Source organism: Callithrix jacchus, chromosome 7, assembly GCF_049354715.1.
Source record: "Callithrix jacchus isolate 240 chromosome 7, calJac240_pri, whole genome shotgun sequence".
NCBI lineage: Eukaryota > Metazoa > Chordata > Mammalia > Primates > Cebidae > Callithrix > Callithrix jacchus.
The window spans coordinates 49,978,606-49,991,221 of record NC_133508.1 but is presented as its reverse complement, the minus strand read 5'-3'; the positions used below and the strand labels follow the sequence as shown (position 1 = coordinate 49,991,221).

At 47.1% G+C, this 12,616-nt stretch overlaps 1 protein-coding gene across 6 annotated transcripts in view; it reads right to left on the bottom strand.

Annotated features, from left to right (window-relative positions):
* TNFRSF8 (TNF receptor superfamily member 8) overlaps positions 1-12,616 on the bottom strand; it is a 76,794-nt gene that overhangs the window by 31,075 nt on the left and 33,103 nt on the right. For 4 of the 6 annotated variants that reach the window (XM_009000415.6, XM_078330399.1, XM_078330401.1 and 1 more), the window contains exons 3-4: positions 11,022-11,138; positions 4,662-4,814 (exon numbers count right to left, since the gene is read on the bottom strand). In XM_009000415.6, the coding sequence (XP_008998663.3) occupies positions 4,662-4,814; positions 11,022-11,138 (270 nt within the window). Of the gene's footprint in view, positions 1-4,661; positions 4,815-7,104; positions 7,169-11,021; positions 11,139-11,870; positions 12,099-12,616 lie in introns of those variants that run through there. The other 2 variants (XM_035307770.3, XM_035307771.3) reach the window with 2 other exon arrangements.

Genomic DNA, 12,616 nt, shown 5'->3' with positions numbered 1-12,616 from the left:
GTCCCAGCTACTCAGGAGGCTGAAGCAAAATTGCTTGAACCTGGGAGGCAGAGGCTGCAGTGAGCTGAGATCGTGCCACTGCACTCCAGCCTGGTGCCTGGCGATGGAGCGAGACTCTGTCTCATACCAAAAAAAAAGAAAACACAGTGGTCATCTGGAGGGGGTGCCTGCCTGCCATCTGTTCCCCTTTGGAGTAAAGCAGCCCAACTTGCCCTGGGAAATTGCTCTCCCTCTGATCTCAGTATCTGTGGTTAGGAGTCAGGACCAACTGAACCCACTTTCTAGGAGTGGCCACAAGACCAGGCTGGACCAATCAATACATCCCTTTCCTCTGGCCATGATGAGCCAGTTCAGGAGTGGACATGTGACCCAAGCCTGTGAGGCAGAATTTAAAGATTTTGGTTTGGGATTTAAAGGTTTTGGTTTTGGATATTTAAGATGTAAGAAAGGGAAGCTGTCTTCCCACTGGCGCTGGGCTGGAAGCTAACCTAGAGCTGCTAGTAAGTAACTTGTAGATGAACCAACACAGAGGGAAACAGAGGTGAGAGACAGGGCAAGATGGATTCCTGGATCCAGCCATGCCTGAAGCTTCTCACAGCTATCTCCAGACTTTTAAGCTACATGTGCTAAAAAATTGGAGATTTTGCTACTTGCAATCCAAGGAGTCCTGAAGAGTGCTGGATGGAAGCAGAGCAGAGAGGAAAATGCACACACATCATCCATCCAGCATCCCTGAGTTTGCCTGCCACATCCTAACTGCCAGGCAAGTCACACAATTATATTTATTTATTTTGATTTATTTATTTGAGACAGAGTCTCACTCTGTCACCCAGGCTGGAGTGCAGTGATGTGATCTCGGCTCACTGCAACCTCTGCCTCCCAGGTTTAAGCAATTCTCGTGCCCCAGCCTCCCAAGTAGCTGGGATTACAGGCACCCACCACCATGACTGGCTAATTTGTGTATTTTTAGTAGAGATGGGGTTTCACCATGTTGGCCAGGCTGGTCTTGAACTCCTGACCTCAGGTGATCCACCCGCCTCAGCCTCCCAAATTGCTGGAATTACAGGCATGAGCCACTGTGCCCAGCCCAGTCAAATGATTATAATGAGACACTCTTTACCAGGCTGTCGTCAGGATAAACAGAAGAATGTACATGAGGGCCCATCACACCGGGTGACATATGGTAAATGCTGTGTCCTTGACCCCATTTGGACTCCTGTCCCATCACTTAAAAGGTGACGGTATGCGTGGGACTTCGCTCTGAAACTTTCCATGGAGATGAACGTGAGCAATGCTGACCTCTTGTGTTCTGTGGCAACACCTAAGCTTAGATATTTCCTGCTCTGTCTTTGCAGGTGATTTACCTCCCATCTCCGAACCTCGATTTCCACACCTGGAAAACAGGGCTAATACTGTCTGCCTTATGGAGATTTGAGAATTTCAGGAAAGACAGCCAGTGCGGCTTAGCTGATTGGAGGCAGAAACTGCTCTCAATTTTATAGCTGGAAAAAAACAAGCCCTGAGAGCTGCCCCATGGGTGAGTCCACAGGGGATCCCGGAGATGAACCAGGGTTTGGCAGCCGAGATTAGAACACTTCTAAAGCAGTGCCAGCCAACAGAAATCTGTGAGTCACACATGTCAGCTCAAATATTCTAGGAGCCACATTTAAAAAGGTAAAAAGAAATAAGTGGAATTAATTTTCATAGTATGTTTATTTCACCCAATATATCTAAAATATTATCATGTTTGCAGGCAATCAATATAAAAACAATTATATTCTTGTTTACTGTTTTTGAAATCCAGTGCGTAGTATACACACAGCACTTCTCAATGCAGACATAGCTGCATTTTTTTTCTATTTTTTATTGATTTGTGTTTTTGTTTTGTTCTGTTTTTGAGATGGAGTCTCACTCTGTTGTCCAGGCTGGAGTGCAGTGGCATGATCTCAGCTCACTGCAACCTCTGCCTCTGGGTTCAAGCGATTCTCCTGCCTCAGCCTCCTGAGTATCTGGGACTACAGGAATGCACCACCACGCCTGGTTAATTTTTGTATTTTTAGTACAGATGGGGTTTCACCTTATTGGTCAGGCTGGTCTTGAACTCCTGACCTCATGATCCGTCCTCATTGGCCTCCCAAAGTGCTGAGATCACAGACCTGAGGCACTGTGCCCAGCCCCCAGCTGCATTTTAAGTGAATGGTCACATGGGGCGGGCCAGTAGCACAGCATTGGGCAGCAAAGGGAGGCCTCTGGCGCCACCGTGTGGCAGTCTCAGGAACACTGCCCAGACAGTCCCTCCAGCCAAAAGCCTCGCCTGGAACAACCAGACTCAGGATGTTTTTCACAGAGATACATACAAGTTTCTGAGGTGGAAACTTTTCAGAAGTTTGGCCTTTTTGGAGAGGCCCTCAAGGCCTTCAGTTACACCTCTTCATCTGACAGATGGGGAGACTGAGGTCCAGAGATGGGTGGGAGCACGGCCCACAGTTGCAAATCTTTGCAAACCCCTAGGTATCTGCTGCCACGCCCACCCCAGCCCTCTCCCTGCCTGTGGTTGGAGGACTTCATCATTTCCTTAGCACAACACTCTCCCCTGACCCAAGGGGAATTCGACCGGATCTGAATCCACCCACCCCCGGCTTGGATCTCCCTGTCGGGTGCCCCCATACTTTAATTCAGCAAATCTCTATGGGGAGCAGATGCCATGCCTAGCGTTTGACCGGGCGGTGGGGAGATGCTGAGGAACACCCTGGGCATGGTCTTTGCCCTCGGGAAGCTTCCAGCCAGGGAGGGAGACAGACATTGGTCAAACCAGAGACAGAGAGAGGTAGGCATGTACACTTGCAAAGGACGCAGCACTGCCAGCTTCCCTGGTGAGAGGCCAGGGAAGGCCTCTTGAGGAAGTGGGATGGAGAGCTCAGGGCAGAGTAGGATTTGACTAAGAGAATGGAGAGGGAAGGGTGTCCCTGGCAGAGAGAACAGCATGTGCAGAGGCCGGGTGGGACAGAGAGCACACAGGTCCACCCACCCGGAAGAAGGGCAGCTGAGGTGGAGTGCAGAGAGTGAGGGGCTGGGGCTGGGAGCTGAGGCTGGGAGAAAGGAGGGGGCTGTGATTCTGGGAAGATGGAGCAGACATCCTTTTCCCTGTTCCTCCAGCTAAGAACTGCTAAAAGCCCTGGACATTATGTACCAAATAAATATAAGAAGACTCTGAAAGACCAAGAGAAGAAGGCAAGTCGACGGGGGGCCTTGGGACCTGAAGAATGACATAGTGCTGAGTCCCTGGAGTTTCTTTTTTTGAGACAGAGTCTCACTCTTTTCACCTAGACTGGAACGCAATGGCATGATCTCGGCTCACTGCCACCTGCAACCTCCGTTTCCCAGGTTCAAGTGATGCTCCCGCCTCAGCCTCCCGAGTAGCTGGGATGACAGGCGCGCGCCACCACACCTGGCTAATTTTTGTATTTTTAGTAGAGACGGGGTTTCTCCATGTTGGCCAGGCTGGTCTTGAACTCCTGACCTCAAGTGATCCACCTGCCTGAGCCTCCCAAAGTGCTAGGATTACTGGCATGAGCCACCATGCCCAGCCTTGGGTCCTTATCTTTAGAGAAACAGGAAGATACTGAAGCATTTCAGGTATATACATGTGTGTGGCCGAGGAGGGAGGGAGACAGACAGAGAGAGAGGATCAAATCCAGATTTGGTTTTGCAAAGGTCATTCTGGCTGTCTGCCATGGGGCTGGATAAGAGAAGGAATTAGGGGTGAGAAGATGGAGAAGACAGTTGGGGGGCCAAGTCTACAGGACTCAAGGATGGCTGTCTGTGAGGGATGAGGAATGGGGGGAGAAGAGGAGGAGGGAGAAGAGGAGTAGGCAGTGGTGGCGATGGGGGAGACTGCCGATCCCCCGGTGTGCACAGCAGGGCATGGGACTTCAGAGAAGGACCTGGTTGGGGGAGGGGTCACAGGCTCCAGGGTGGCCCTCTCCAGGGGACACAGGGCTGCCTCTGAGCCCATCCCCCGACTCCATGTACCTGCAGCTGCAGCACCCATTCTGTGCTGTGCTCCAAAGCCCACCCACTCCTCATGCCTCCCTTCTGGAAGATGGTCCCAACGCCGCCCAGACAGGTTCTGTGGCCCGTACCCCTCTGGTTATGAGCAGCCTTGACACCTTGCACTATCAGAAAAGTAGAAGTCAGAGAGGTAAAAAGCTTGTCTGAGATCACACGGTAAGTTGGAAAAGAAACCCATGTTTCTCCAGTCTTGAGCCTGGGGCCCGATCTCTCAGCACCTCTAACTCCCAAAGCCCTGAATCTGAAAGCGGGAAGCCAACACTCAGGACAGAGACTTCATGGTTCCTCCTTGCTTATGAGGCATCAGATAACTTCTGCCTTGAGTCTCAAACCAAACCAAGACCTCCTGCAGCCAGGTCTATGCCAGGGAACAGAAGGGTCTCTCTTTGCCTGGAACACAAGGTTGGGGAGGGCAGCAGAGGCGCTGGGTGCTGGGCACACCCCTGGCCCATGGCAGAAGGAGACATGATCTGTCCAGCAGCCTCCAGGAAGTGGGAGATCGGATGTCAATAGTGCATTGGGGTGGGTGGAAGGTGAGGTGGTAATGGCACAGGTCTCCGTGGCCACCCTCCGAGGGTGGGGACACTGACCTGGGAACTTGACAATCATCCCTGCTGGGCAGACGGAGTGGAGGAAGCAGCGGGCACAGGAGTTGACTGCAGACATGGCACAGAACATGCCAGGTCGACATTCGCAGACACGGGAGGAGTTCCATGCACACGGCCTCTTCTCCACAAGGTCATCTAAGGGACACAGACAGGGGTCACAGAAGGGAACAGAAGGAAGGCATCTCTCTGGAGAGCTCTTGAGATGAGGAGGAGAGGGCAGGCAGAGTCTGGAACGCAGCTTCCACCTCCCAGCTCACCCCCCAGTGATTACTAACAATTGGATTAAAAATAAAAATAAATTAATAGACCAATTTTTTTAAATAAAAAAAAAAAGGCATGGAGGACACTTAGATGTATATTGCTAAATGGCAGACACCAGTCTGAAAAAGCTACACACTGTGACTCCAGCTACATGACATTTCTGAAAAAGACAAAACTATCAAGAAAGCAAAAAGATCAGTAGCTGCCAGAGGTTCAGGGTGAGGGAGAGGTGAACCGATGAGCTCAGCACACATTGAGGGCAGTGAAACTATTCCAGATGCCACTGTGATGGTGGATACGCATCATCATCCGTTTGTCTAATGCCTAGAATCTGCAACAGCCCTGATGTCAGCTATGGACTTCAGTTAGTAACAATAACGCATCATTATCAGGTCATCAGTTCTAACAAGTGCCCACAAATGTAAGGTGTTCATAACAAGGGAGGCCGGGCATGGTGGCTCATGCCTCTAATCCCAGCACTTTGGGAGGCCGAGGCAGAAGGATCGTTTGCCCTCAGGAATTCCAGACCAGCCTGGGCAATATGGCAAAATCCCTCTCTACAAAAAATAGAAAAATTAGCCAGGCATGGTAGCACGCGCCTGTAATCTCAGCTACTTGGGAGGCTGAGGTGGGAGGATCGCTTGAGCACAGGAGGTTGAGGCTGCAGTGAGCTGTGACTGTACCACTGCACTCTAGCCTGGGCAACAGAGTGCTGCCCTGTTTCAAATAAATAAATAAACAGGAGAAACTTTGGGAGAGTGGGAAGCGGGTAGAGGGTAGATGGGAACTCTGTATTCTCTGTTTTACTTTTCCTGTAAACCTAAAATGCTCTAAGAAACAGTTTATTAATTTTCTTTTTAAGACAGAGTCTCACTCTGTCACCCAGACTGGAGTACAGTGGCGTAATCTCTGCTCACTGCAGCCTCTGCCTCCCAGGTTCAAGCAATTCTCCTGCCTCAGCCTCCTGAGTAGGTGGAATTACAGGCATGTGCCACCATGTCCGGCCAATTTTTTGTATTTTTAATAGAGACGGGGTTTCACCACGTTGCCCAAACTAGTCTCAACTCCTGAGCTCAGGCGATCCATCCACCTCGGCCTCCCAAAGTGCTGGGATTATACGCCTGAGTCACTGCACCCAGCCAGAAATGGTTCATCAATTTTTTTAATGGATAAAGTGTTGGAATAGACATTTCTCTACAGAAGATACACACATGGCCAAGAAACACATGAAAAATGCTCAACACCCTTAGCCATTAGGGAAATGCAAATCAAAATCACAGAGATACCACTTCATATCCACTAGAATGACTAGAATCAAAAAGACGGTTAATAACAAGTGTTGGCAGGAACTCAGAAGTTGGTTAAAAGACATAAAAAGTAAAGGTAGGCTGGGCGTGGTGGCTCACGCTTGTAATCCCAGCACTTTGGGAGGCCAAGGCAGGCAAATCACCTGAGATCAGGAGTTCGAGACCAGCCTGGCCAACATAGTGAAATCCCGCCTCTACTAAAAATACAAAAATTAGCTGGGTGTGGTGGTGGGCACCTGTAATCCCAGCTACTCAGGAGGCTGAGAAAGGAGAATTACTTGAACCCGGGAGGCAGAGGTTGCAGTGAGCAGAGATCATACCACTGCACTCTGGCCTGGGCGAAAGAGCAAGACTCAATCTCAAAAAAAAAAAAAAAAAAAAAAAAAATCACTGGTAAAAATAATAATTCATGTGCGACAGGCTTGGAGACTAAGAAGGGGCAACCTTGGCAGATCAGAAACGAAGACAACTCTCAGAAATACGGAAGGCAGAGGACAGACGAGACCAGAGCGAAGGAGATCACAGCCCAGAATACAGCCAAGAGAAACTCGCTGAAGAGAGGGGAGAGGTGCTGGGTAGCTCCTCATCTACTCATGCCACACAGCAGAGGCCACGCGTCTCCCACGAAGAGACTCCTGTAGCCCCACCTCAGCCCCATGGTCCTCAGTGGTGGGTTTCAGAAGCCCCATTTGCAGGCTGCCCACATCATGACATATGACGTGCACAGAACCGAAAGCCACCAAACATCAGAGGAAAACCAGCCCCAAGGAAGAGGAGTTCTGAATGCAAAGAGAACCAACACTCAAGGAGGCAGAGAAGAGAGAAAACAGAACATTAGAAACGATGCATACACGCACCACAGAGCAGCACTTCTGCCAACAATGGACGGCGTACATGATGATGGCTCCATAAGATTATAATGGGGCTGAAAAATTCCTGTTGCCTAGTGATGTCGTAGCCATAGCAATGACGGAGCACACGCATTACTCTCATGTTTGTGGAGATGCTGGTGTAAACACACCCACTGCACTGCCAGTGGTACAAAAGTGCCGCATAGCACATGCAACTATGGCTAGTACATAATACTTGATAATGATAATAAACAGCTATGTTGCTGCTTTATGTACTTACTGTAGTATACTTTCTATCTTTTTTTTTTTTTTGAAACAGGGTCTTGCTTTATTGCCCAGGCTCGAGTGCAGTGGCGCGATCTTGGCTCACTACAGTCTCTGCCTCCCAGGTTCGAGCAATTCTCTGCCTCAGCCTTCCAAGTAGCTGGTATTACAGGCACCCACCACCATGCCTGGCTAACCTTTTGTATTTTTAGTAGAGATGGGGTTTTACCATCTTGGCCAGGCTGGTCTTGAACTCCTGACCTTGTGATTTACCCACTTGGTTTCCCAAAGTACTGGGATTATAGGCATGAGCTACGGCACCCAGCCTTAGATACATTTAGATACACAAACACTTACCATTGTGTCACAGTTGCCCACAGTATTCAGGAGAGTCACATGCTGTGCAGATGTGTAGCTTAGGAGCAAAAGGATCTGTCATCAAGCCTAGCTACACAATAGGCTGCACTGTCCAGGTGTGTGTAAACGCACAACTCTAGGATGTTTGCAAAACGATAAAACTGCCTAACGACACATTTGTCGGAATGTATTCCTGTCATTAAGCAATACACGACTATAATTTTTATCTTCAGAGACACACACAAAAAAATGTGTGGCATGCACCTGTAGCCCCAGCTACTCGGGAGGCTGAGGCAGGAGGAACGCTTGAGCCCTGGAGTTTAAGGTCAGCCTGGACAACAAAGTGAGACCCTGTCTTAACATGTAAAGATAAGATATTGGGGCGGGCACAGTGGCTCACGCCTGTAATCCCAACACTTTGGGAGGCTGAAGTAGGTGGATCACAGGAGTTGGAGACCAGCCTGGCCAACATGATGAAACCCCATCTCTACTAAAAATACAAAAATTAGCCGGGCATGTTGGTGTGTGCCTGTAATCTCAGCTACTCAGGAGGCTGAGGCATGAGAATCGCTTGAACCCAGGAGGCAGAGGTTGTGGTGAGCCATGATCGCACCACTGCACTCCAGCCTGGGCAACAGAATCAGACTATATCTCAAAAAGGAAAAAAAAAGAAAAGAAAAATATAGGCAACAGACAAGCATCCTCAAACATGAAAGAACCCAGGGAATATTGCAAAGACCAGCCCTTCTTGAAAAAGCCACCTGACAGTGAAATCCAATCACTCAAGTGATGAATCAAAGTGAAAAACTCAGGAATGGAGAAGCTGTGGCAAATAAACTCATCATGAGTCATAAAAACATTTCGGCCGGGCGCGGTGGCTCACGCCTATAATCCTAGCACTTTGAGAGGCCGAGGCAGGTGAATCACAAGGTCAAGAGATTGAGACCATCCTGGTCAACAAGGTGAAACCCCGTCTCTACTAAAAATACAAAAATTGGCTGGGCACGGTGGCGTGTGCCTGTAGTTCCAGCTACTCAGGAGGCTGAGGCAGGAGAATTGCCTGAACCCAGGAGGCAGAGGTTGCGGTGAGCCGAGATCACACCATTGCACTCCAGCCTGGGTAACAAGAGCAAAACTCCGTCTCAAAAAAAAAAAAAAAAATTTAAGGCTAACATGCCAAGGGACTTATGGGTGCAGAAGAGAACATAAACATTATTGATAATGACAAATGAAAAATTGTGTAAGCAATAAAAGTCAGGTAGAGGATGCAGAGGTGGGGAAAAAATTATTCTGTTCTTCATTACAGGGAGTCAATCTATTCTCTACTGTCCAAAACTCAAAATAAGTAGATTGTGACTTTACGGCAAGACATAGTAGTTCCTGAAATGATTATTAACCACTTACTGATTTTCATAACCTCCTTTCTTAATTTTATTGGCTTTTCTTCTTTTTACAGGAACTGCAATATATTTTGCTGAAAATACATTAATCTGACTGGGGCTTGGCATTCCCCTGTTTCACTTCAGTCTCTTCTTTTTCTGATACTTTTGATTAAAATTAAATGTCATTTTAATGTCATAAATATGTTGCCATTCTCTTAAAATTCCTTCTTCGTATGTGTGTACAGGCTGTCCAGTTATTAACCTACCTATTTCTATACAGAGAGGTAGAGAGGCATGTCTATGTCTAATGATAATAGTAGTTATCTCCAGATGGACGGCTGCGGAGGGCAATGCTTGTTTTCTCCCTTATACTCTCTTTATTGTTTGATTTTTTAATAATAAATATTTATAATTTTCATTTCATAAAATACAGTCATTACTTTTAGAAATTCAAAGACATGCCAGAGAAATGCTAATGTAAAGAAAGAAGAAATGGCAGTATTATTATATTATTACTTATCTTTCTTTTTAACCTTTGCTATTTCTTCCAGGAAGGAACAGTAATATTAATGCCAAACAAATGTGAAACTAAGGGAGAAGACATTACAAGGAGTGGAAAGATATGGCCATGTGGATAAAAAGCCCAACCCACCAAAAAAACATAATATTCATGAACATTTATGCACCTAATAACATAGCTCTGACATATATGAAGCAAAAATAGAACACAATGAAAATCTAATGGATGAACAAGTATACTGGGAGATAAGATTTTAACACATCTGTCTCAGAAATAAAGGTGATATCTTGAGTTGGAATGTAGCCTAAAAGAAAAAAAAAAGAAAGAAAAGTGATAAAAGTAAATAGGAGCACATATATCTCCACTGCCCTTATGAAAAAAAGAAAAAAGACCACATACAATTTAAATAACACAATTAACAAGCTTAACCTAATAGATATATAGAGAACTTTATATGCAACAAACACAATACACATTTTAAAACACCCACACACTGAACACTCTGAAAAAATGTGATCATTGAATATTTATTAGACCACAAAAGGATCTCAACAAATTTCCCCCACCCTACCCCCCAAAAAAACTCACACCAAAATAAACACCGGTTAGCACCCAGACCACATTCTGTACCCGTAATAAGAAAGTAACAATAAAAGGCCATATTGAAACAGTTTTCCTGGAAGTCCTGCGGTCTTAGAAAAACAACACAGTTCTTGGTGTCAGGCCACAACTCGAACTCCAGTTCTGCCGCTTACCAGAGTTGTTTTTTGTTTTTTGTTTTGAGACAGAGTCTCAATCTGTCACCAGGCTGGAGTGTAGCGGTACAATCTTGGCTCACTGCAGCTTCCGCCTCCCAGGTTCCAGTAATTCTCCTGCCTCAGCCTCCCCAGTGGCTGGGACTACAGTCACCTGCCACCACCCCCAGCTAATTTTTGGTGGAGATGGGGTTTCATCATGTTGGCCAGGATGGTCTCAATCTCTTGACCTCAGGTGATCCACCCACCTTGGCCTCCCAAAATGCTGGGTTTACGGGCATGAGCCACCACGCCTGGCCGAGTTTTGTAACTTTAAAAAGGCCCTTCACCTCACTATCCTCAAATTCCTCATTGTAAAGGAAGGATAAGCAAGGAATCCTCCCTAGGACTGTGGTGAGGACTAAACTCAAAAAAATGTGAGTCTTCTTCAGGAAACATGGTAAGTCTCTGTGAAAGTACGGATGCAAAAGGTCATGGCTGACATCAAGTCACAAATGCAGAGAGGTAACCTGAGGTACCAGGAGGACAATTCAGAGAACAAACATCAAATCATGATGCTCTCCACCTTCCAGATTCTTCACCTCTCCTCTGAGGACCCCTTATGCTCCCTAGAAGGAGGCCCTGGAGAGAGAACAAGCCCCTTACCTCGAGAACAGCTCACACAGGCTGTGCAGCGGCCGGCCTCATTCAGGTGATAGTCAGGGTCGCACTGCTTCCTGCAGTCAGCAGACCTCTGTGGGCACTGCTGTGTCGGGGACAGCCCTGGGGAAAGAGACATAGAAACTCCAAGCCAAGCTGACTTAGCAAAGGCCTTAGGACCCAAACTCTGCCCCACACCTCTCATCCCTGAAGCTCCTCTCAGCTCCACCTCCAACCCCTGAAATGTGTCAGTCCAATTCCCATGTTATAGATGGAGGCCCTGACACATAGGAGGGGTAACCCTAGCCTAAGGTCACCTGGCAGGCAAGGAAAAGCAACAGTTACAGAAAAAAGCTGGGCCTGGGATTCTAGGGCTGCCATTTGCCAAGTTACAATGACCTTGTCGGCACTATGTGTGTGTGTGGGGGTGCATAGTAAGTGTATATATTTAGCACTAGTAAGTTACTATAGGACTTCCGTCCTACTGTTCTTGAAAGGACTGAATGGACGGTGAGGATAAATATGTGTGAAGTACTACAGCAGTCCCTGGCACCCAACAAGCAGTATATAAGCGCTGGTCATCATCATTCTCTTTAGGGGTCTTATCTCACTACAGGAATTAGGGGAGCCATAACTTTAGACCATGAAAGTCTAGACCAAGCTTGTCCAACCTAAGAGAGTCTGCGTTTGGCCTAGGATGGTTTTGAATGAGACCCAGCACAAATTCATAAACTTTCTTAAAACATTATGAGATTTGTTGCGTGTGTGTGTGTGTGTGTGTGTGTGATTCTTTTTTTTCTTTAAACTCATCAGCTATAAGCTAAAACACTATCCTTAGTGTTAGTCTAAACTCACTTCTTCCACACTAACACTTCTTCCAATGTGGCCCAGGAAAGACAAAAGATTGGACACCCCTGCCAGGAGGACCCTAATCCAGCCTGATTAAGAGATAAACAAGTCATCCAGCAATCACTGCCTCCCTTGCTTCCAGGATGAGCATGTGACCCAAGCAGGCCAATCAGAATACTTCTTTCCATCAATATAATTGGCTCAGGACTGGCACATGACCCAAGCAAGCCAATCAGAGCCCTCCATGTTCCTCACCACTGTGATTGGTTTAGCATGGGCATATGACCCAGGCATGCCAGCCAATAAACCTCATCTCTGAGAATTCCACAAAAGCAATCCAGAAGGATGTCCTCTCTTTATCTACTGGATTCCTGGCTGAAAGGGCCAAGTAAGTCTAGAGCTACCCACTCATCACTGCCTAAGCATGGGCATGGTGTGAACAGGACTTGTCTAAGAAGGAAGTGACTCAAAAGCCAGCAGAAGCCAGAGTTGGAGAGAAATGGGCTCCTGAGGACATCATTCAAACATCTGAATGTAGGGTGCCCATGGACTTCTCTGTGATGGAGCCAATTATTTATCTTTGTCTTATTTGAGCCTTTCTGCCAGTTAGAATGAAAATAATCTAGACCAGGGGGCTCCAAATATTTCTTGTACCCCTAATCATTCTAAAAAAGCCTGTGTACACTGCACAGAATCATAAATTCCTAAATAAAATGTGTAGGAATACAGAGGAATCCAACTATATTGGAATA